Source organism: Cydia splendana, chromosome 20, assembly GCF_910591565.1.
Source record: "Cydia splendana chromosome 20, ilCydSple1.2, whole genome shotgun sequence".
Taxonomy (NCBI): domain Eukaryota; kingdom Metazoa; phylum Arthropoda; class Insecta; order Lepidoptera; family Tortricidae; genus Cydia; species Cydia splendana.
Window position 1 is genome coordinate 5,334,669 of NC_085979.1, and position 24,873 is coordinate 5,359,541.

The 24,873-nt window shown below is 39.0% G+C and overlaps 1 protein-coding gene across 1 annotated transcript; it reads left to right on the forward strand.

Moving 5' to 3' along the window:
- The first annotated feature begins 5,593 nt into the window (after positions 1-5,593).
- On the forward strand, positions 5,594-23,076 carry LOC134800755 (phospholipase A1-like). The gene is made up of 8 exons (XM_063773299.1): positions 5,594-5,684; positions 9,249-9,512; positions 10,773-10,869; positions 11,063-11,223; positions 13,932-14,054; positions 20,143-20,385; positions 20,632-20,812; positions 22,065-23,076. The coding sequence occupies exons 2-8, from the start codon at positions 9,254-9,256 to the stop codon at positions 22,222-22,224; spliced, it is 1,224 nt and encodes a 407-aa protein (XP_063629369.1). The 5' UTR covers positions 5,594-5,684; positions 9,249-9,253; the 3' UTR covers positions 22,225-23,076.
- The last annotated feature ends 1,797 nt before the right edge of the window (positions 23,077-24,873 follow it).

A 24,873-nucleotide genomic window follows, 5' to 3' on the forward strand; every position in this document is an offset into this window, starting at 1 on the left:
GGATTTACCCGTGTACAGTCGTATAAATTTAAAAGATTTGAAACTGTCTCATATTTTTCGCGGAAGTTTAACGTCACTGTTTAACCTTCACCTTTTATTAATTTACAATAAGATTTTCCTTAACTTTGAATTGGAGTAAGTCGAATTTAAGGGGCTCCCCCACGCCAATGACCTTCGATCTGAATCCCTTAGTTTTCTAATGTTTTTTGTAGCTCATATTAACAGCAACGGTTTTATGCAATATAGGATCCCATATTTACTTTAAAGTTCATTATCTGCGAGATATTTGGCATCAAAGTTGAACAATTTTAGGCTAAAAAACTGGTTTTCTGGCCATAACTTTTGTGTTAATTAGTTTAAAATTAAAACTCTAGACACGTTTTTCGAGACGTTAAAGACGAACCCAAATATGTAGATTTCGTACATGTAAGATCTTTCACAGCAAACTAGATACGAAAAAAGTGTTTTTTAGACAATGTTTAAAAAATTCATAAAAAGATAAGTATTAATTTCTTTCAAAATCCGGTAGACCAAAACGGAGATAAAAGATTAAAGAACCGATAACCGTTTGTCTTATAATTCTATCTGTAGTGCAAAAAAAGGAGATACGATTCAAAACTTGTCAAAAATGGACGAAAACCTCGGGTAGCCCCTTCATTTATATTAATATTTCAGGGTCTGCTTTAAGGGTCAAACAGATCACTGTGTTATGTCTTTCCTGTAGACATACACTAGAGTTAAGGGCTATAAAGGTTAATTTTCTTATTTAACCCTTATCCACGTGAAAAGGTCCTCCTTTTATTTAGAGAACCATGATAAAATCATTGCTTACATGCCCACAAGCTGTTAACTATTGCCCACAGGAGAGAAAAATGTACTGTTCGCGATAACACACTAGTTTTCTAAGAGTAGAGATAAGAGTTAAATAAGAAAATTAACCTTTATAGCCCTTAACTATTGTGTATGTCTACAGGAAAGACATAACACAGTGATCTGTTTGACCCTTAAGTATATTCGTATAGGTACAGTGTACACCAGGAACTTCGTATAAATTTAAAAGATTTGAAACTGTCTCATATTCATTCGCGGAAGTTTAACGTAACTGTTTAACCTTCACCTTTTATTAATTTATAATAAAGTTTTCCTTAACAATTCCTTATAACTTTGAATTGGAATAAACCGAATACAAAAGTTCACTGTTATCTGAGTGTCGGTTATCGAGAGTTTAATATACTTACCAATGTATACAGGGTGTAATCGTTAAGTGTAGCCAGGCGATAATTCCGTAAATATAACAGACATCAGAAAACATCAAATTGATGTCGAAAGTGCGTTACCCAATGAGTAAAATTACATTAATAACTTTTTTTAAATGAATGCAGAAATATCCCAAACATTAACTTCAAACCCTCCCATACATTTAGTACGACGACTCACCCCTCAAAGAACGTCGGTGTCGTGTCGTAACTGTCGTAAGAGATGAAACTGCTTGAGATTCATTATTTGCGATAATAAACTGTAATAAAATACCGTTTATGAAATAATAAATCTAACATTTATTTTTTAAGGGAGTAATTTTTTTGTTTACAGTAGTTGCTCGAAGTGACGCCTTTCTTGTGCGATACATTGACGGGCCCTCTTAAATGTTTCTAAATGAACTTTTCTTAAAATTTGCGGTGTGATTAAAAAATAAATGTTGCATTTATTATTTCATAAACGGTAGTTTTATTATTTTATTACAGTTTATTATCGCAAATAATGAATCTCAAGCAGTTTTATCTCTTACGACACCGACGTTCTTTGAGGTTCGTGTACTAAATGTAAGGGGGGGTTTGAAGTAAATGTTTGGGATATTTCTGCTTTTATAAAAAAAAAGTTATTTATGTAATTATGTAATTTTACTCATTGGGTAACGCACTTTCGATATCAATTTGAAGTTTTCTGATATCTGTTATATTTACGGAATTATCGCCTGGCTACACTTAACGATTACACCCTGTATAGGATATAGGCCAATCAAATTGGATTTTTTCCTGGAATTAATTCCCATCAAGCTGGAAATCGTCTTAATACCTTCATTTTGTTCTAAATTAGCGTAATCCGAGTTTGCTCCATTCCAGTTGTGGAAAAAATTTTTGCTCTTATTCAGTTTTTTGCTTGTAGTTCAAAAACGGTACGCCTGACGGAAAATTTGCTCTAATCATGATAAAAATTGACATCTGAGGATCCGAAAGATACCTTGATATGAGTTCGTAGTCAAAGATTGTAAAAAATGGCCGCCACTTTGAATTTCTTTTTTTTTTTTGTATAATCGTGTTAAAATCCGATTTTTTTTTCACCAGTGTCTGATCCACAACAACCTTGCTGGTAGTGACATTGTAATGAATGGTGGGTCCCTTCTACATCGAGTGGTTTTATCAATCCAAGGTACCGAAGAGCTGGCGGCTACCTCGCACAACGTATCAGCATTGCGATACAGCGAGGAAATGCCGCCAGCATCCTTGGTACAATGCCTCAAGGGCCTATTTTAGATTTAAGCTAGTTATTAATTTCGTTTAGTAGTACCACTGTATATATATTGTATGTAAATAAATGTTTAAAAAAATTATGTTTATAAAAAACAAGGTAAAATGTATCTCCCAAGGTCCAAAATTTATCCACACCTCCTGGGATGGAGCAAACTCGGATTATACGAATTTAGGACCTAATGAAGGTATTAAAATGATTTCTAGCTTGCTGGGAATTAATTCCTCAAAACGCTTTTTTTGGATCTCGTTTGATTGGCCTAGGTAATATGAATTATGTATATATTAATAATACTAGTAATGTTTTAATAGAAGTCGAGCGCGGCGCGCTCAATCTTTCTTTCGTGGGAAATCCACTAATATTAAAAACCGGTCAAGTGCGAGTCGGACTCGCGTTCCAAGGGTTCCGTACATTACCCATATAACCATTTTCGGTCGACGTTACGACACGGTGTAGACACATCTTGCGTCGACACTAGAGATGCCTCGAATATTCGGCAACTATTCGGTATTCGGCCTATTCGGCCACTTTGCCGAATATTCGGTATTCGGCCGAATGTTCCCTACTATTCGGCCGAATACCGAATATCTGTTGCACCTACCTAAAAAGAAAAATTACACAAAAAATAACCAAAAACTAGGTATATAATATTTAAAATGTATTCTTGGAAAGTAGCTAAACACGAAGGTACGTATTTGAGCATTTGTTGATTTAAAAAATATTTTATTTTTATCATGGGTCTGATTTGATTGACTCTAACTTCATTCATTAATTCTGTTCAACATATAAATATATCTTAGCAAACGTTGTGCTTTGTTGGCGATCAGTTTTCTTAATAATTGTGACTCAAAATGTTCGCACGTCATGCCGAATATTCGGTATTCCGCCGAGAGTGGGGCCGAATATTCAGTATTCGGTATTCGGCCAAATTCACTATTCGGGGCATCTCTAGTCGACACCGTCTATTCCGGTCACAATTCCAGTCGCAGTGTCGTCGCCGTTACGACACCGTTACCAGAAATGGGGAAGAGTCGACGCAGACACATTTTAGTCACAAAGTGTCGTCGCCGTGTGCACACATTGTTGATTTGTTACCAGTTTGCGACTACTTATCCCAAAATCATTTTTACCAATTTTTAACAATGTAGGTAATGTAATTTTTTATGTGGAACCCGAATGAAATGTCGTTAAAAGTCGGATCAAAAACTAAATAATCAAGTCTGACTCACGCTTGATTGCACATTTCTAATTGGTTTTCCATCTATAGGTAAAAAACTATTTTATGTATTTTTTTTTTCAAAATTTTAGACAGTAGTTTCGGAGATAAAGGGAGGGGGGGAATGGTCGGACAGACAGACAGACAGACAGACGCAACGAGTGATCCTATAAATAAGGGTTCCGTTTTTTTCCTTTTGAGGTACGGATACGGAACCCTAAAAATGCCAAAGTAACTCTCTCTGTCTGTTACCTCTTCACGCTTAAACCGCTGAAACGATTTAGATCAAATATGAGGCCCGGGGAATGACATAATTTAGACTTTATCACTCATCATCATCATCCCACGCAGACGCATTCGCGTGTAGAACCTAGGATATAAACTCTTTTATCAAGAGCCTTTCGAAAGATCGCTGATGTTACCTATGAATGAAAAAATCCGAAACAACTTCATTCGTTAATAAATCATAAAAGACATTGTAGCCAGTATTCAGGCAGGTTATTCAACCAACTTACATTTGCAGTTCACAGCGACATAGTCATAATCCCTCTACATACGCACTGATACCCAGATGCAGCGCTTGCATTGTTCGCCAGCTGTATGTCAAGTTGGTATATAATGATATATATGGCTGCATTTAGCTTCCGCGGTTATAAAAAGTCGGAAGGCACAAATCTGCGGGTAGCACCGGGTAATAGTTATTTGTTTCACTCGGGGGCAAAGTTGTTGTTTAACCGCTCGTGCTAATGATAGCCGAGCAATCGAAAGATTCCTAAATTGAACCACGAGCGTAGCGAGTGGTTCGAAAAACGGAATCTTGAGCGTTGCGAGGGTTTCAAAGCACGAGGGTTAAACAAAATTTGCCCCCGAGTGAAACAAAATTTTTCACCACACCAACCCGAAGCAAATATTAAATGTAAAATATCAAACAAAATCAAACCAAATCAAATCCAAATGAATGTTATTAAATATTTATCATCCAAAATCAGCATTTAAAAGTCAATTCTACCAGCAAACATAAGAAAACAACTCAAAATTTGCATTTGATTACTTTGCTTCACATGTGAATAAAATGCAACTTTGCTATCAGTTTTTGAAGTGCAATGTAAGCCTTTCCGAGCTGGTGTGGTGAAAATACGTTTACAGTACATATGGTGCTACTTTAGCGCCCTGGGCGGGATTAAGGACAATACGTGCCTAATATGTCAAAAATTTAAAGGGCCATATACTGTAAGAGTGAATTGCAAAAAAAATTAACGTAATTAAGCGCAGTTAAGAAGCTGTGATTAGTCTTAACTTAATTGATTCATTTGTGTTACGAAAATTAACTATGTAAATTGTATGTATTGTACTTAATTCGTACACATATAGGTGACATACGCTAACACACTTTCATGCATCTAACTTAAATAGAAATGGCTTAACTGTCGTAACACAATGGAATCAATTAACTTTAGACTAATTACAGGTGCTTAACTATGTACATTTTTTTTTGCAATTCACTCGTAAACCGTTGTACAATACACGTGCGAAAACGTTCGTACTTTTCGCACTTGTCTCGTAATGTACTAATGGAATAGCAATAATGCTGACAAATGGGCTAGTGTAGCTACCAAGCGGATGCCAACCCTATATTAACTTCATAATTTAAGTAGACTTTAAGTAGGAATCTAAAGCATTAAAAATCTGGTGTTTAATTCAACTGAATAACTTTAATTTTGATTGAAACAATAATTTAAAACAACAATTTTATTTAATAATTATTCTTTACACAGGTGAAAACAATTCCAAGAACTTAAACAACAAAATTAAGTTTATTTGCGTCTACATGGTTTTATATATCAAGTTAAAACGGCGGTTATGCCAGTCTTGGGGCGCAAGTCGGAAGTGCCGGTAGTGTCAGTGTTAAGAGGGATTATACTTAGGATTATTTTAAAATAAGGTCAGTTTTTTTTTATAAACTGCATAAAACCAAAAAAAGGGGAAGAATAAAAATACAACTTACTTATAAATAAAAAAACTGGCTCCAACTCGGTGCCTTCTTAAAGATTTTTTTTATTATTTTAGATTTAAAAATGCGAAACAAATTTTCATTACGTGAGAAATTGACAAAATATTTCAAAATTAATGGAAAAATTATAAATTTACTGTAAAAAAATATTCCAAATGAAATAGGTACAATTTCAAAATATTACGAGTAGTATAATGTTTCGCATCATAAAATAACTTATTTTATTGTTTTCCTGAACTCAATTTAAGATTACTCATGTGGCGGATGGCGGATTACCTTTATATTTAATTATGAATAAAATTGTAGGTATATAAAATATTTAAGATTTAAATATATAATTTCAAATTAAAGCACTAATACTTTTTATCAGTACGGATATGATGGTCGTTCTTGTCTACGTGACAGCGTGATAAAACGGTGTCCGTCACTTTCTATCCCACGGTGTTAAAAAGTGACAGTTATTTTATCACGTGGATAAAGATGGATAAAGCCATCCATAATACGCTGGCAGATCACAATAATTCATTATGGATGAATTAATTAAAATTAAAACAATAGACAGAATAACTTTAGATTCACAACATACATAAACCTCACCTCATGCAGATATACAGTGTGGAAAGATAAGTCGGGCCCTGGAGGGAAACTACCTTAAATCCTTAAGCTGGCTCATTTTACTTAAAGGAGACATTCCTTATTTATTTTTTAAAAGAAACAAAACTGCATTTAAAGATTTTTCTATTTTTTCTTCAATTTGGCTTGTCTAATAAAATCTTGAGTACTAAATATTAGATTTTATGGATATTTTGTACGACAGACGAGTCTAAGACCTAATGTTTCTTGGAGAAATGTTATCATGAATGTTTTAGTTAATTTAATTGTAGTTAGTTTTAGTTTTATATTTCTGTTTATGTCTTTTAGTAATTTATATTAATAAATTCTGAACTATATTGTAAAAAAAATAATAAATGAGAGTCTAAGACCTAATGTTTCTTGGAGAAATGTTATCATTAATGTTTTAGTTAATTTAATTGTAGTTAGTTTTAGTTTTATATTCCTGTTTATGTCTTTTAGTAATTTATATTAATAAATTCTGAACTATATTGTAAAAAAATAATAAATGAGATCCACTCAACTTATCATTAACATTAACTGTATCGACTAGTAGAATAAAATTGCGAGTGTTTATTTTCTTCAATTTTTAGTCGGTTCGAATCCCGGGCGAGGCAAGCGAGTTTTAGAAAATCATTGAATGCAGTTTTGTTTCTTTTTAAAAATAAAGGAATGTATCCTTCAAGTAAAATGAGCCAGCTTAAGGATTTAAGGTAGTTTCCCTCCAGGGCCCGACTTATCTTTCCACCCTGTATATCTCTGCCTTATGGATCTCATGAAACTTGTTCAAAAGACGTCATCAAATGCATGCGGTTGTCAAAATTCAAATAATTATCTTATCTGGGCCATCGCTATGCCATCGTGTAGCTGTAGAGGAACCACCATCGCATGGCCATCTCATCCATAAATCCATTATCATCCATTTAGCATTACCGACCTTAACATGGTAGGTTATTTATGAAATTGTATTCTAATAACATTAGTATTTTTTTAAGTTTTGTTACTAACACTAATATCATGGAGAATACCGGGTGTGGCCTGTAACACGAGCAAATAATTAAAACATAGATTGTACTCCTCAAACGGTGACACTTTTGTTCAACAACTTTTAAAAATTATGAAGTATTTAGAGTCCCTATTTTTCATACAAAATAAATATTATCCTCAATGGACGCCATCGCCACGGCATATCATTGTGATTGACGTTGCTTGTCACGCCTTAAACATAACAAAATTCGCAATACATTGCGTCTTAAAATAAACTTTAAAGTGTATTAAAAATCAAACCACAAGTTATTTTTAAAAGTCGCTGAACAAATGTTGGTCAGTATGAGGAGTACAGCATACTGTTTAATTTTTTGCTCATATTACAGGCCACACCCGGTATAAGTAAAGAAATAGTGGTAACTCTAATGCTCAACAATCTTCAGCTAATACATATTATAACCAGATTAAGTGGAAGTGTATTTTCAACTCCTTCTGCTTATAATATTAGTTGTAACTTGTTTTAGTAGAGTTAGACCAAGAAAAGTCTGCAGCGATTTTGATAGCCCACGCAGTGCAAGTGTTATTTATACGTCATAATTTCATAGTAGTTTGACGTTTAAAATTGCGCTTTATATCTTTCGTTAAGTTTAGTAAAAGGGAGCTAGCTCGACGCCGGATGGTAGAGTGCCCAGAAGGCTGGTGGCGTTGCCAATTCGCTGGGCAAGGAAGTATCAGAATACAGACAGAATTTACATTCTCGTAGTTACATTGGTACAATAGCCTCAATATTTATCCAAAAACTAGATCGACAAAGAAATTCATTTCATGTAGAGAACAGCCGGATGAACGCATTTTTTCCCAAGCTGAATCGGAAGCGCTTTCCTTGCTTCCCGCTTGCTCGGTCAATAAACTTTCTTGGTACCTATCACAATGCATTTCGGATTTGCAAGTAGGTAGGTGACCTTTACGATCGTTGAGTGAATAAAAGGAATTAAAGATAAGGCCGAGGTCGATGTGTTAATATGGTATTACGGTATTCCTTGGTAATGTATCGAATTGTACATTTCACCTTGCATCAAATAAGGTACGACCGGTTTTATAGGGTTCCCTAGCCAACTAGTTTCATGTAGTGTTGGATAGGACTCGAGTCCTTTGAGTCCTCTGTTTCAAGACTCGACTCAGTTTTTCAGGCTCTTATAATTAAGTCTAAACTCGACTTCTTTTCAACTTGGTAGAGACCCGAGTCTCTTGTAGAGACTTGACTCCTTTTCAGAGAACTCTCGATTTTTTTTACAAACTATTTCTAAATGCATTGTCTTTATGTATAATTTGTGGATTAATTCAATAAATTATACAATAAGTCTAATTTCTTTACTGTTATTTAGGATAAACCTATAAAAATGTTCACGGAGTCTTTATCCGGAGGCTCGAATCCTTTTGAGTTACTCTTAAAAATGACTCAACAAAGGACTCGATTTGGAACTTAAAAGACTCAGAAGTTATTTAAGCGCAGTCTCGTAAAAACGAGCTGAGTTCGTCAAATTCAGACTCAAGGACTCGAGTTCATACCTAGTACCAACACTAGTTTCATGTCTGTCCGTCTGTCCGCCCGCGGCTAAGTTTAGTGATCTGAAGTACTGTAAAATAACCCAACTATAATCCAGTATAGTAAGATAGTAGGTATTATCAATAGTAAATTAGGATGTAAAGTATTATTTACATGAAATATACAAATATTATGTAATCATAAGCATTTCCTTATCTTATCGGTAATTCTTGTTTACAAGCGTAGCCCTTACCTAAATAAAATATACAATACATAATACCTATCTAATATAATATTGGATTTAGTGAAACTACCTATTGAGTTTCGTTTAATTGTATTTCTTTTTTTAGACAAAATGGCGGGCCTACTTCCTCTCGTCATAGCCTCCCTCGCCATGTGTTCGGCCGACAACCCCCTCTCAGGGCTGAAGCAAGCCCTCCCCTCAGTCCCCACCCCCTCAGTGCCATCCGTCGGTGATGCGGTCAAAGTACGCGACGCAGTGACAGGGAACGTTTCGGACGCGGCCGGCAGCTTCGGAAGGGAGGTGCAGAAAGAGATAGCTGCAGTTAAACAGCCTATTGATGAAACTATTGCCTTCATCGGGTCTAGCCAATGTAAGTATCTTTACACCACACCAGCTCAGAAAAGAGCTATTTATTCTCCAAAATCTGAGTGGTAGAGTCATTTATTGCATACAAGATATATACATTGATACTACTAAACGAAATTAATAACTCACTGATTTAAACTTTCACGATTATTAAACATTATCAAACTACACAACGGGACTCAATCGCGTATTTAAGTTTTAAGATTTACCTCCGACGTTTCGAGGACGGCGTTGTCCCCGTGGTCTCGGAGAAGACTGGCTCAAGTTGACATCAACATCTTCTAGCCGCGCGAGTTTTTCGAACTACCCGCACTTGGTCTTGTTTATCAGTTTGAACATTTTGCGCACTAGGGATGTTACTCTGTCGACACACAACACTAACGATATTCATTAGCAAATGTAAGCGGAAACGAATATCGACAGTCGATAAATCGAATGTTCAAACTGATAAACAAGACAAAGTGCGGGTAGTTCGAAAAACTCGCGCGGCTAGAAGATGTTGATGTCAACTTGAGCCAGTCTTCTCCGAGACCATGGTATAATAATATACTCCGCCTGGTACTCCATTCCCGTCTTTTCTAGGTCACCTAACTGACACGGGCCTACGTCATCATGCGACAGCGCTATATGATAATATGCGATAGCGCTATATATATAGCGGCCATGTTGTTGTGACGTAGGCCCGTGTCACTCTGGGAATGGAAGACCATGTTTTATTAGACTATGTCCGAGACCACGGGGACAACGCCGTCCTCGAAACGTCGGAGGTAAATCTTAAAACTTAAATACGCGATTAAGTCCCGTTGTGTAGTTTGATAATGAAATTAATAACTATCTTAAATCTAAAATGGGCCCTTTAGGCATTGTACCAAGGATGCTGGCGGCATTTCCTCGCTGTATCGAAATGCTGATACGTTGTGCGAGGTAGCTGCTAGCTCTTCGGTCACCAAATTGCAAATTTTCTCATGTTGGCTGGTGGAATTGATTTTTAAGTGATGATTTTGAATATTTATACAGTATATCGATCTGGTGCTCCATTACAATACCCTGCGATATAATAGCATTCAGTTGGATTTGATTAATAATATTTACAGTACTGTATGTACCTAAGTATTTTGCTCGCGTTGGTGTGGTTAAAAAGTTACATTTTGTACTTTCGGTAGCTTAATTTGTTTGACCCTCGTACCTTGAAAGTTGAAACCCTCGCAACTCACAAGATTCATATATGACATCTTTCAGTTTGTTAATGATGCTTTGTGTACAGGTACAAATGTGAAGAAGATCTTCGGAGTAGCGTACGAGAGCTACGAGGGGGATGACGAGCCCCAACTAGACCGACTGACTCTGGAGTACAGGGATCCGTAAGTACAAAAAAAAAACCCAAACCAAATAATGCGGATAGACCGATTTTGATAAAACATGTCTAAGAACCACCGGTACAAAACCTGTTTTCCTGCTTTATACGTTGTAATAATAGTTCAATGGTACAAATATAGATAATTATGTACGAGTAGTTATACTAGTTATATACTTACTGCATAAATAACTCAACAGTGGCATCCGCACGATATACAACATCAGCAGCGCAGCGGAGCGCATACCTGAGGCACGAGAATTCAACCCTGCACAGAAACTGTATATTTTCATCCATGGATTCACTGATGACCCCAGCAAAGGAAGCTATAGTGCTATCAGTGAAGCGTTGCTGAGCCAAGGTAGTGTACTTTTAGAATAAGAATACGACTTTTCAACCCCACTTGGGTAACAATTCAACCCCGCGCAGAAACTCAACATCTTCATCCATGGATTCACCGATGACCCCAGCAAAGGAAGTTATAGTGCTATCAGTGAAGCGTTGCTGAGCCAAGGTAGTGTACTTTGAGAATAAGACTTTTCAACCCCACTCGGGTGACAATTCAACCCGGCGCAGAAACTCAACATCTTCATCCATGGATTCACCGATGACCCCAGCAAAGGAAGTTATAGTGCTATCAGTGAAGCGTTGCTGAGCCAAGGTAGTGTACTTTGAGAATAAGACTTTTCAACCCCACTCGGGTGACAATTCAACCCGGTGCAGAAACTCTATATCTTTATCCATGGATTCACTGATGAGCTAAGCAAAGGAAGCTATAGTGCTATTAGCTAAGCACTATTGAGCCAAGGTATCAAGCCAGCATATTTATTGTCTACATATAACATCGAGTTAAAACCCCCCATATGATATTTTTCAACCCCCGCCCGGGTAGGTTCATCCCAGCTCAGAAACTGTATATTTTTATTATTTTTATCCATGGTTTCATTGATGACCTGATGCAAGTTATAGTGACATCAGCTCTAACCAACTAGGATACTTATTTTTTTATTCAGATGACGTCAGAGATAAGTCAACATTCGGCACTTGTCCCACCAAGAGCGAGTAAGCGATTAACTATCGGCGATTTTCTCGCCCAAGAAACGAACAAAAGATTAGGATCCTGTGTTAGTAAAAGAGACACATATATTAATAGTTCATCGCTGGCTGTTCACACTGCCGGCGAGAACACTCGCTCTACTAGTTTGTCGCCGCGATAAGATAAAACTAGCTCAGCGGTACTCGCTCGGCGATGCTCGCTTCGTAGTTAGAACTCAAGCTGCGAGATCAATCAGTCTGCGTGTTCGGCTACGCTGCACCGCCCGAGCGAGTGACGCGAGTAATAGCCCGTCGCACTCGAACACTCGCCTATAGCCGAGCGACAAAACTATTGGAGCTAACACTCGCTTCTCGCCGCTCGCCCACTCGTTTCTAGTTTATCGTTCTACTCGCTTATCGCTCATCGTCGGCGGTGGGACAAGTGCCTAATAACTTGCTTCTAGGCGACAGTTTATTTTTTATTCGGGTTCCGTACCTCAAAAGGAAAAAACGGAACCCTTATAGGATCACTCGTGCGTCTTTCTGTCTGTCCGTCTGTCACAGCCTAATTTCTCGGAAACTACTGGACCAATTAAGTTGTAATTTGGTACACATATTATTATGTAAATTTGTGACCCAAAGATGGTCATGTAACGTAAACAAATTAATTTAAAACATGGGGGGGGGGGGGGGGGGCACTTTTGGGGGGTAAATGAGAAAGTTAAAAAATAAAGTTTTTCAAACTATATCGTGTTATATACATATCAAATGAAAGAGCTCATGTTGAGAATTTCAAACATATTTTTTTTTATAATTTTAAAATTTATCTAAAATTTTGAAAAATAGTTCTTCACCTATAGTTGATAGGAAAACCTATTAGAAATGTGCAGTCAAGCGTGAGTTGGATTTAATGTACGGAACCCTTGAAACGCGAGTCCGACTCGCACTTGGCCGGTTTTGTAGTTCCTACTCGTATATTAATATTAGATCGCGACCACCATTTTAACCCTATTTGCCCATTTTGAACCTTATTAAAAAGCAACAAAGTCGTAAGTAGTTTAAATTGTTTTTATTTTAATAGATAACCATCATAACCAACTTATAACTTGTATAATAAAAAATAGAAACAAGTTTAATATGCCTTACGCGAATTTAACTTTTGAACAAAAGAATAACGCAATACCGTTAGATAAGATAATTATGGTAATTGTCAACATTTATAGGCTACAATAGAATTATAATGAGCATGGCAACAATGTGGTAGGCAATTTATGACTGAGTACATTAATAGGCCTATTAAATTGTTAAGTAGGAAATTGTTATTGTTACATTTTGATACAGTTTTAATAAGAGTACCACAGTTGTGAGATGTTTTGCCAACATTTTACGTCGGATTTACCTAACTGTATGAACGTGACCTGGGTCTCCGTGTTAGTTAATAATTTAATATTCATAAGGCCAAGGGAGACCCCGGCTAGGCAGAAGAAGTGTAGGCAGACCACCCGCCCGTTGGTCCGATGATATTAAGAAAACTGCAGGCCCAGTAGGGCTACCGCCAATACCGAAAATCGTCAATTGCGGGCATTTTTCTCTGTCACTCTAATTACGCCTTCATTGGAGTAAAAGAGTAAGATCCCCGCAATTTGCGAATTTCGGTTTTCGCGGTAGCCCCTCAGTCTGGATAAGGGAGACCAACAACCGCTCAAAATGGAGAGAGATTGGAGAGGCGTATGCCCAACAGTGGGCGAACACACGCTGAAGAAGAAGAATTTAGTATAAACATACTAGAATCATGATTTGCGTGAAAAATATAAAAACAAATTTTCAGCTAAATCGGTTCACCGTGAAGAGATTGTTATCTCTTCACTACAAAGTCAAGGCAAGGTGCCCATCACGCAGGCAGCATTCCTGCGCTGTATCGCCATAGCAAGACTTTGCGAGACAACTGGCCAGCGCGCGGGTCCCTGCCCCTTTTTCCCGAGCTTGTGGAGTTAGTAGTATTTGAACCTGCTCTTAAACATATTTTATTTCCAGGAGAATCCAACGTTCTGGCCCTGGACGCCAGCGCTCTGATCAAGTGGTTGTACCTGCGCTCGTCCACCTACGTGCGGTTTATAGGAGAGAGGCTGGGAGAAGTGCTCGCCGCTATGGTTAACAGTAAGTAACATTTAATAGGTCCATCCGCCGTCCTTACGTCAGAATGGCGAGTAGATCTTTTTGTAGTCAAATGAACTCTTCTACATATTATAGTTGCGCCATGTCCGCCTGTCCGGAAAAGTACTCGCCGAGCTGATTTAAACGGCGCGGTGCGCCATCTCGCATGCGATTTTAGTTACATTGCAGACCGACCAAAAACCGCAATGTAATGAAACTCGCATCGTCTAAATGAGCTCTAACAGTAAGTACTATTTTTATAGGTCTCGAGATCAGAAGATAGAGTAGACCTTTATAGGGTTCCGTAGCCAACTACGAACATTTATAGTTGCGTCGTCCTGGTGTCTGTCTGTCCGTCCACATGTTAGCTTAATACTAACCGTTAGCAGGGGTGCGAAACTCCTGACTTCGGCCAAACTCGGCTCCGCTCGGCCCAGCATTGCTCCGAGCAATTATTAGGGTTGACACAACTTGACGTCCCTTTGCGTGCACGACCATAGATAAGATAATGGCTTGAATTTTGACAACCCTAAATAGCCGAAAGGGATAGTGCCATATGTTAGAAAGGGACAGCATGATTCGACCCTGAACCGCTGTCAAACTTAGGTTTTGTAGGAAGTTTCCTTTCTGTACGGTAGTACTATTAATTATTCTGTGCCGTTAGTGCTAGAAAGACGCTATTTGGCATGGATACATAAATCAATCCCGCCGACAAAATTGTCAAATAGAATTTAGAAAAAATATTTTTTAGGGTACCTTGGTACCCCACTTTACGGGGTTAGGGTAGGTATCGTTAAATAGCTCCTTCTAAGGGTCGGTTGCACCATCCTTAAAGACTTCGCTAAATTTTATTGTATGGAAACTTTCATAATAAACCGCCGCAGCGCGCCGGTTGACGTTGATCAGTCTGTCAAATGCGGATGATGCAACTGGCACTAAATCTAAACGAATAGGGGTCTACTTTTTGATAAAGTGAATAGTTTCGGAATAGTCGCTCCAAAAGGGAAAATGTGCCAAACTTGACTAAACCTATTACGAACTACGGTATGGAAGCCTCGTGTAAGGTAATTACTGGTTTTGACTTATTAATTGACAGTGTTTATAATTTTATTAATAGCATAATTAATTATAATCGTTATATATAACCAAGGTTTTCTCGGAACGAGGTAGCATAATTATTCTCATCATTTAAATTATTCTAAACGTTATGTGCTTGTTTCTTGTTTGTCTTATTTAACGACGTGTTTCTGGTCTGTTACGGTATTTTCCACCCGTTAACAAGACGTTAATCCTTATAAAAAGATGTTTTACATAGAAATCGTCCAGCGATAAGCAAAAATTTAATAACTGCCTACTTAAACAACCTCGTATAATTTAGGTACTTATACATCTTGAACACAGAATAAATAATAGTACCACCGTACGTAAAGCAAACTTCCTACAAAACCGAAGTTTGACAGCGGTTCAGGGCTGTTACTTCTAATAAGTATATGGCACTAATATCCGTTTCGGCTATTTAGGGTTGTCAAAATTCAAGCTATTATCTTATCTGTGGTCGTGCACGCAAAGGGACGTCAAGTTCTGTCAACCCTAAGAATTGTTCGGAGCAATGCTGAGCCGAACGGAACCGAGTTTGCCCGAAGGAGTTTCTCACCCCTGCCTTGAATGGAAATTGCAAACCAATTTCATTTTGTTACTTCATAATAATAATCATGCATTTTTAGAGAACGAACGGGATAGTCTTATGTATCTTTCAGTAGGAGTAGCAGCGAAAGCGCTATTAAGGATGACTCACGTTAGACCGGGCCGTGCCCAGGCCGGAGCTTCCGGCGCATCATTTTCTATGGATGCATCACGTGATCACCTGTCATGTCATAGAAAAGTAAGCTCCGGAAGCTCCGGCCCGGACACGGCCCGGTTTAACGTGAGTTATCCTTTATTGTGTGTCCTTGTCACAGCCTCACATTTTTGTATGCCCCACCGTAAATTTAGTATGGATTATGGTGAGCATCAAATAAATTCGATCAATCATAGTGACGCATTGCGTATGTTTTGTCCCTCACGGAGGCACGCGTATACTTACCACTTCTATAGGAGCGGTTCCTAGCATTTATGATTGGGCCCCATTCCACGACTCTTCTATTTCCGAACAGACTCTAGCAGTTTGTAAAACATCAGTTATTTTCGTATTGTCAAAGGCGCACAATTTCCATCCCATACTAGGAAGTGAATTACCCACAAGCAAATGATACTCTTTGAGGTCGATTACAAAACAGACTTGTTATACTACTATTACTGGTATGTACTACGTAGGTAGGTACTGCTATATAAATCTATTTATAACTGCCACTTAGCGTCAGATAAACTACATGTAGGTATAGATATAGGTACCTATATTGCCTACCAACCTCCTTTGTTGACACGCAACCGCTTTGATCGTAGGAAAATCCTATCTTTCATTGTATTGCTTTAGTGATGATCAAATAAAAGTGTTATCTTATCCGGAAAAATGATTACTCATTACTCGTATGCTTAGGGTAAAAAAAATTGTTTTAAGTTATTTTGTAACAAGGTAGTTACCCACTTTAATAGTAGTAGTAGTAGTAGTAAACTCTTTATTGTACAAAAAGACATTAAAAATAACATACAATTAGTAAGAAGTACAAAGGCGAACTTATCCTTTTGAGTAGGTAATTATAAGTAAAGAAAGACGGTTCAGGCGGAGTATGTCACTTTCTTAGGACGTCACATTCTGAGGACGTCACATTCTGAGTTCGTCACTTTCTGAGTACGTCACTTTATGAGAACGCCACTTTCTGAGGACGTCACTGTCTGAGTTCGTCACTTTCTGAGTACGTCACTTTCTGAGTTCGTCACTTTCTGAGTACGTCACTTTCTGAGAACGCCATTTTCTGAGAACGCCACTTTCTGAGTACGTCACTTTCTGAGTACGTCACTTTCTGAGAACGCCACTTTCTGAGGACGTCACTTTCTGAGAGCGCCACTTTCTGAGGACGTCACTTTCTGAGTACGTCACGTTTTTTAGCATAGGTACGATATCATCATCATCATCATATTTCCAAGCAGATGAAGTCGCGGGTCGAACTTGCACAACATATTATCTACAGTCCGTAGATATAAATCTCTCCATAACTCTCAGAATGACCTTCGGATTTTAGAAAGATACATCGGGTATCGGCGGTAGCACGCGAAGGTGATACTGTTGTTCTGCTTTCTTACTCACTCGCAAAAAGTTAGGGATACCTATTGTCTCAATGTAAAACAAGCCCTAATTTAATGACGTTATGCTTAATATTTGGTTGATGACTATATTGCGATTTGACTTTTTGTCATAATCTAAATAAAATAGAATCAGAATTTGAAAGCAGAACGTCACACCGTCATTTACTACTTCTCGCTGAAATTATACAGAGTGGTAATAATAACAGGCATATTTTTTTGTAGGTAAGTATATTTTTTATAGTTTGTGTTTGTTTTTATTTAATCTCTAGTTTTAATTAAAATTTACTTTAACATAAAAAAGTAAATTAAAACAAAAATTTTAAATTTAATTTGTAAATAATTTTACAGTATTAAAAGTCACATATTTTAATATGAATATAAATATTTACCTACTCTATACAGGTTGGTACAAACCTCGATGTCCAAAATTTTTAAGTGAAAACTTCTTTAGCGGTGCTGTGCACTTTTAGTGATGGGGAAAAAATGTTAAACTCGCGACAGGTCACGTGACCGTAAGATTCGTAAGACGTAAGACGGACACGTGACCTGATCGAAAAACTGTTACAATGTCATTGAGTTTTCACTTCTGCCGGCACTCCCGGAGTGCAACCCGTTGTTTTTTTTTTTTTAGATTCTTCACTACGTGGGCTATCAGATTACTAATTTGGGAACTTTCCACCTCGATTCCTTTGAGCGGTGACTCTGTCAAATTATGACTATTGTCACTTTTTTTACCTTTAAAAAAAACTTAGGGACTAGCAGTTTCTAAAATAACCAAAAGTCGTTGAACTCGCATGTTTTTTTTTAATTAGGTAAAATCTAAACTTGACCTGCTTGAACGTAAAACTTTGACTTTTGTCTTTTTTTCCAACTCGCAGCCAAGTGAGGATGCTGATTTTTTTAAGCAACTGCGTCGTTTGTAAAGGATTATGTTATAAAAAGAAACATTCAAAAAAGTTCAATAATTTTTTTTAAATAAATTAATTGGTTCGGCCCGGAATTTCTTAACAAAAGTTAAAAGTTCAAAAATTCATAACTCGAAAGCTACGAAAAACCGGCTAACATATTCTATAATTGAATTGAGGAATCTAAAAAAAATTTGGACGTCGTGGTATAGACCACCCTGTATAGTTTTGAGTGTTGGATTGCAAGTTGCAACTAAATCAGTACGACGCTGTCATTTTCTATTACGCGAATACGTCCGATTTTACCCGAAAAACGAAGTTCATTCTGAGAGTTAACGGACTGTAAGTGGTCAAACAAATTTGTCATTAAATAAGAACAATAAAAACTACACTCATCCTTTTCTTTTGGGTGCTAGTACTAGTGTAAGACAAAGATAGTATGTTTATCTCTGTCTATGTTTGAAATGAGACAGTCCTTTGACAAACTTTATAACCTTTTTGTAGTTTCGGATTTTAAATAGAAAAAAATCAGCGATATCAAATCGGCGACATGATAGATTTTAATTGTCAGGCTAAAAGTACAATGTAATATTAATTTAAAAATTCATCGTGTAACCTATATAGGAAGAAAACAAACAAATAAATTACATTAAATATATGCAGAACATGAGAACTATGAGAGTATGGATCACTCCATACGCAGAAGTGATTGATGGCTGAACATATATTCTGAATATGCCGTTGCCGATATGAAGAAAAAATCCTTTGACGCCTATTCTCCACAGGTGACACGAGAAGAAATATTGTCTGAACCAAAACTGCAAGAGCTGATTTTTATACGCAGATATCCAAAATTTACACTATCATCAGAAAAAAAGACGTGAGTTTATGGAGACATGACAGAAGACGCGGTATGTTGAAGAATATGTTGTCACGAAAGGAGCGGCAGTTCGTTTAAATGGAAATATGTGGGAATGACCTTCTACTGGTGTCAGCGAGCTTGCCATGATACCTTCACCAGCTAATCACAGCGGCGAATGATAAAATCATGGTTCCTACTGTGCGAAACATTTATGTGTATTGAATCGAAGCTGTTGCCGGCCTAACTCCAATCTGTGGCTAAATGTTTTGGTGCTTGTAGTTTCTAAGTATTCTGAATTAAATAATGATTTAAACATAATTAGATTGTTTTTTTATTATTTATTTCTCTATTTTTCACTTTATTGCACGAAACATAGGACGTTTTGCCAAATGGAATTCTCTACCAGTCAGGCGTAAGGCAAACAGAGATTGGTATTGGTATGTAGGATATAAAAGCGACCGTATGTCGAATAGCTAATCTGGTTGCTGGCAGTGTACATTTTTCGTGCAGGTATATTATACTGTTAAATCGTACCTATGCTAAAAAACGCGACGTACTCAGAAAGTGACGTCCTCAGAAAGTGGCGTTCTCAGAAAGTGACGTCCTCAGAAAGTGACGTACTCAGAAAGTGGCGTTCTCAGAAAGTGACGTACTCAGAAAGTGACGTACTCAGAAAGTGGCGTTCTCAGAAAGTGACGTACTCAGAAAGTGACGAACTCAGAAAGTGACGTCCTCAGAAAGTGGCGTTCTCAGAAAGTGACGTACTCAGAAAGTGACGAACTCAGAATGTGACGTCCTCAGAATGTGACGTCCTAAGAAAGTGACATACTCCGCCTGAACCAGAAAGACTGGTAACTCCGTACATCAGTATTCTTACCAAAAAGCGCTTTATTTCGTAGTCGACATCTAGAGTCAAGTAGCGGAATTTATTAGTACTGCTAGTTCCTCCCTTATCGTATACAATAATTTGAATGAATCTGTAATTCTAACCTAAGCAACTTTAAACTTTACTTTTACTTTGTATGGGCCACTAGTTGCCTGAAATAAACATGTTCATTCATTCATTCATTTAAACCCACAGAGGGCCACAACCCCGCCGGTATCCACATCATCGGGCACAGCCTCGGCGCCCACATCTCCGGCTTCACCGGCAAGACCTTCGCCAACCTAACCGGCCACAAGGTGGGCCGGATAACCGGGCTCGACCCGGCCGGGCCGTGCTTCAGCCACGTGGAACCCGAGTTGAGGCTCAAGGCTACGGATGCCGAGTATGTGGATGTAATACATACGGACGCGGGGGTTTATGGATTGAAGGATCCTGTTGGTAAGTTCTTAACATACCCAGACATACATTTATTGTGTAACTAAAGGGGCGCACTGATTAACAGTCCGCCGGACGGTATCGGCCTGTCAGTTGTTCGGAACTGTCAAAATTTTGTTCTAACTGACAGGCCGATGCCGTCCGGCGGACTGTTAATCAGTGGGCCCCTTAAGGGTTCCAATTTCAAAAACAAAACAGTTGCTTCTGGGTCTCAGGAGGTTAAGTTCACATTATTATTTTCTTTCCCAGGTCAAGTGGACTACTTCCCCAACAGCGGCTCGCAGCAGCCCAACTGTTTATTCCAGACGTGTAGCCACAGCCGCGCGTGGGTGTACTTCGCGGAGTCAGTGAAGACCCCTGACGCGTTCCCCGCGCGGAGGTGCAAGGATTATGACGCTTTCAAGAAAGGCCAGTGCGACAGTGATATCAGGTAAATACTTCCCATACAGCGGCTCAGAGCAGCCCAACTGCCTGTTCCAGACGTGTAGCCACAGCCGCGCGGGGGTGTACTTCGCGGTGTCAGTGAAGACCCCTGACGCGTTCCCCGCGCGAAGGTGCAAGGATTATGACGCTTTCAAGAAGAGCCAGTGCGATAGTGATATCAGGTAAATACTTCCCATACAGCGGCTCAGAGCAGCCCAACTGCCTGTTCCAGACGTGTAGCCACAGCCGCGCGGGGGTGTACTTCGCGGTGTCAGTGAAGACCCCTGACGCGTTCCCCGCGCGGAGGTGCAAGGATTATGACGCTTTCAAGAAAGGCCAGTGCGACAGTGATATCAGGTAAATACTTCCCATACAGCGGCTCAGAACAGCCCAGCTGCCTGTTCCAGACGTGTTAGCCACAGCCGCGCGGGAGTGTACTTCGCGGTGTCAGTGAAGACCCCTGACGCGTTCCCCGCGCGGAGGTGCAAGGATTATGACGCTTTCAAGAAAGGCCAGTGCGACAGTGATATCAGGTAAATACTTCCCATACAGCGGTTCAGAGCAGCCCAACTGCCTGTTCCAGACGTGTAGCCATAGCCGCGCGGGGGTGTACTTCGCGGAGTCAGTGAAGACTCCTGACGCGTTCCCCGCGCGGAGGTGCAAGGATTATGACGCTTTCAAGAAAGGCCAGTGCGACAGTGATATCAGGTAAATACTTCCCATACAGCGGCTCAGAGCAGCCCAACTGCCTGTTCCAGACGTGTAGCCATAGCCGCGCGGGGGTGTACTTGTAGTGAAGACCCCTGATGCGTTCCCCGCCATAAGCTAAAAGGGAAGGGCTGGTTTCCATAATTTTAACTTCGTGGCATGGGGGTCGTCCAGAAATCATGTAATCATATTTGGCCTATTTTTGACTCCCCCCTTCCCCTTGGTGGTATTTGGTGATTTTAACGCAAACCCCGTGTGATTTCTGGACGATCCCATGAAAGCGCTAAGAGGTGCGAAACGCGTACTGGAAGTCAGGCTTCGGCCAACTTTGTAGCGGGCACCAAAGGGTCCATGAGTGTCTTCAACGGCTGAGCTTTGCCCACCTTTGTGACATAAGTACGCTGCAGGCAAGCTATTCTCGAGAGAATCGCCTGTATTATTATTAGGCATACTTATACGTATTATTACGTATATCAAAATCATATTTCCTAACCTATAATTCACTGTTATAAACTTCTTGACACTTTTATTTTATATATTTTATTTTCCAGCCCTATGGGTTTCGCCTCGAAGCCCGGCACGACCGGCCGCTACTTCCTGCAGACCGGCGAAGACAGCCCGTACGGGCTCGGCCAGAAGGGCTTGACGTGGAAAAACAACGAGGGCATCGTGAGGAACATTGGCGCCAAAGTTTCCACCCTGTTCGGTTAAATGAAGTCCAATGTTCCTCCCAACCCAGCACGTCCGGCAACTACTACCTGCAGACCGGCGAAGACACGTACAGGGCTTGACGTGGAAAAACAACGAGGGTATCGTGAAGAACATTGGCGCCAAAGTGTCCAACTTTTTCGGTTAAATGAAGTCCAATTTTCCTCCCAACCCAACACGACACGACCGGCAACTACTACCGGCAGACCGGCGAAGACACGTAGGGCTTGACGTGGAAAAACAATGAGGGGATTGTGAGGAACATTGGCGCCAAAGTTTCCACCCTGTTCGGTTAAATGAAGTCCAATGTTCCTCCCAACCCAGCACGACCGGCAACTACTACCGGCAGACCGCCGAAGACACGTACAGGGCTTGACGTGGAAAAACAACGAGGGGATTGTGAGGAACATTGGCGCCAAAGTGTCCAACCTGTTCGGTTAAATGTTAGACGATAGGATAAAATACCTAGTACAGTATGTGCCCTAACATTAAGTATCCACTTTTCTAAACAACTAGTATGGCGACGTGAGTCAGGTACTTAGGTGAGGGTACTTAAGTTGGGGCACTTACTGTATGATTCATATCTATGGGGAAGACAAACAAATTATAGCCAGCATTCAATGAACGTAGTATGACTTCCTTCTTTCATTGGCTCTTTGCGTCAGGGGGAGGGGATGGGACGCTAGTGTGCGTAAAGCACCATACCCAAAGGTATTGTGGCGCCACTGTGCCAGCGCCGCACCTTTTTCTTATCTGTGCTCTCGACTCGACCACTGACGTAAACGCACGACGCCATTACATATTTGTGCGAGAGATTAAAAGCTGTATCTTCCAAGAAATACACGATCGATTCTGCATCGGAGTTTTCATAAAAGCCCCTCACGCAGCACCCTGGGCTAGGACTTATTCATTCAATGGTGGCTATAATTAGTTTTTTCAATAACACAATATGACCGAATCAGTACCTGTAATGATGGGAGTTTTTTTATTGCCTGATTATATAGTATTTATGTGTTTGCCGTTCATTCGCCAGTAGGCGTTGAGTGTATAATAATTATAGGCGTAAATATAGTTTGTCAAAGGACTGTCTCATTTCAATCATAGACAGAGATAATCATACTATCTTTCTCTTACACTAGTACTAGCACCCAAAAGAAAAGGATGAGTATAGTTTTCTTGGTTATTACTGACTGACAAATTGGTTTGACCAACTATAGCACTTTAGAGTTACACCAAGAAAAGTCTGCAGCGATTTTGATAGCCCACGCAGTGCAAGTGTTATTTATATGTCATAATTTCATAGAAGTTTGACGTTTAAAATAACACTTGCACTGCGTGGGCTATCAAAATCGCTGCAGACTTTTCTTGGTCTAACTCTAAGGCTATTTTACGGTGAACAATACCCACCATTTTTTCGCTCAAGTATCGTTTCAGTTCATAGAACTTAATATCTAATAAAATATTAATATTTTATAAAACTTTTAACACATTTAATGTGCTCGTAGCAAGTTGTCATTATGTTTTATCAGGTTGATTATATTCAATTTATAACTCCTATTGATTTGATAATCGTATTTGTTTGTGTGTTTGTTAAGTTTGACATAGATAAATAATTTAAATACTTTTATATTGTAGATGTAGAGACCAATACCTCAATAGAGATTCAATAGAACATTAATTGTGATATTATCAATATTTGTACCAACATCGAATACAAATAAAAAAATAAATTTTGTTTTATTTTTACCCCAATAATGTAAACTACACCATATTTAAAAAACCGGGCAAGTGCGAGTCGGACCCGCGCACGAAGGGTTCGGTACCATAATGCAAAAAAAAAAAGCAAAAAAAAAACGGTCACCCATCCCGACGTTGCTTAACTTTAGTCAAAAATCACGTTTGTTGTATGGGAGCCCCATTTAAATCTTTATTTTATTGGTTTTAGTATTTGTTGTTATAGCGGCAACAGAAATACATCATCTGTGAAAATTTCAACTGTCTCTATCACGGTTCGTGAGATACAGCCTGGTGACAGACAGACGGACGGACGGACGGACGGACGGACGGAAGGACGGACGGACGGACGGACGGACGCACAGCGAAGTCTTAGTAATAGGGTCCCGTTTTACCCTTTGGGTACGGAACCCTAAAAAGAATATTATTCCTGACCGAATTCTTGGTCATCCTTTCGCATATGTACAGTCAACTGTAAAAATATGGGTGCACAAATCATCTCAAAAATATGTCCCATAGCTCATATGTCAGCGAATTAAGAACCATTGGACATATTTTTGAATAGGTTGGCTACACCCATATTTTTACAGCTGACTGTACTTTTCGAGAACGATTTTTCGTTCTCTACAGCACAGCCGCGGTTTTAACTCACGATGTTTGACTACTGCAGACATGAAAGGGTTAACCTTTATAAGGCATAAGGGTGTCAGAAATTATGCAAAATTGAACCCAATCACTATGGAATAAAGTTCAAAATCAGGTGGGAAATATATTCCCCCTCCTTTTAACCGCCATAGAATTTTTCATCGAGCGTGCTCGTGTCGCCGTCGAGTACCTACGAAGTTACACGAAGTTTTGTCTTATTTATCAGACCGCGGCACAGAATAAATAATAGTACTAGGTACAGAAGACTCACTC

Coding starts and splice junctions, on each gene's coding strand:
- LOC134800755 (XM_063773299.1), top strand. CDS start 9,254: ATGGCGGGCCTACTTCCTCTCGTCATAGCCTCCCTCGCCATGTGTTCG. Junction 11,224..13,931: donor TGAAGCGTTGCTGAGCCAAG/GTAGTGTACTTT, acceptor TTTTATTTCCAG/GAGAATCCAACGTTCTGGCC. Junction 20,386..20,631: donor TGGATTGAAGGATCCTGTTG/GTAAGTTCTTAA, acceptor TTTCTTTCCCAG/GTCAAGTGGACTACTTCCCC.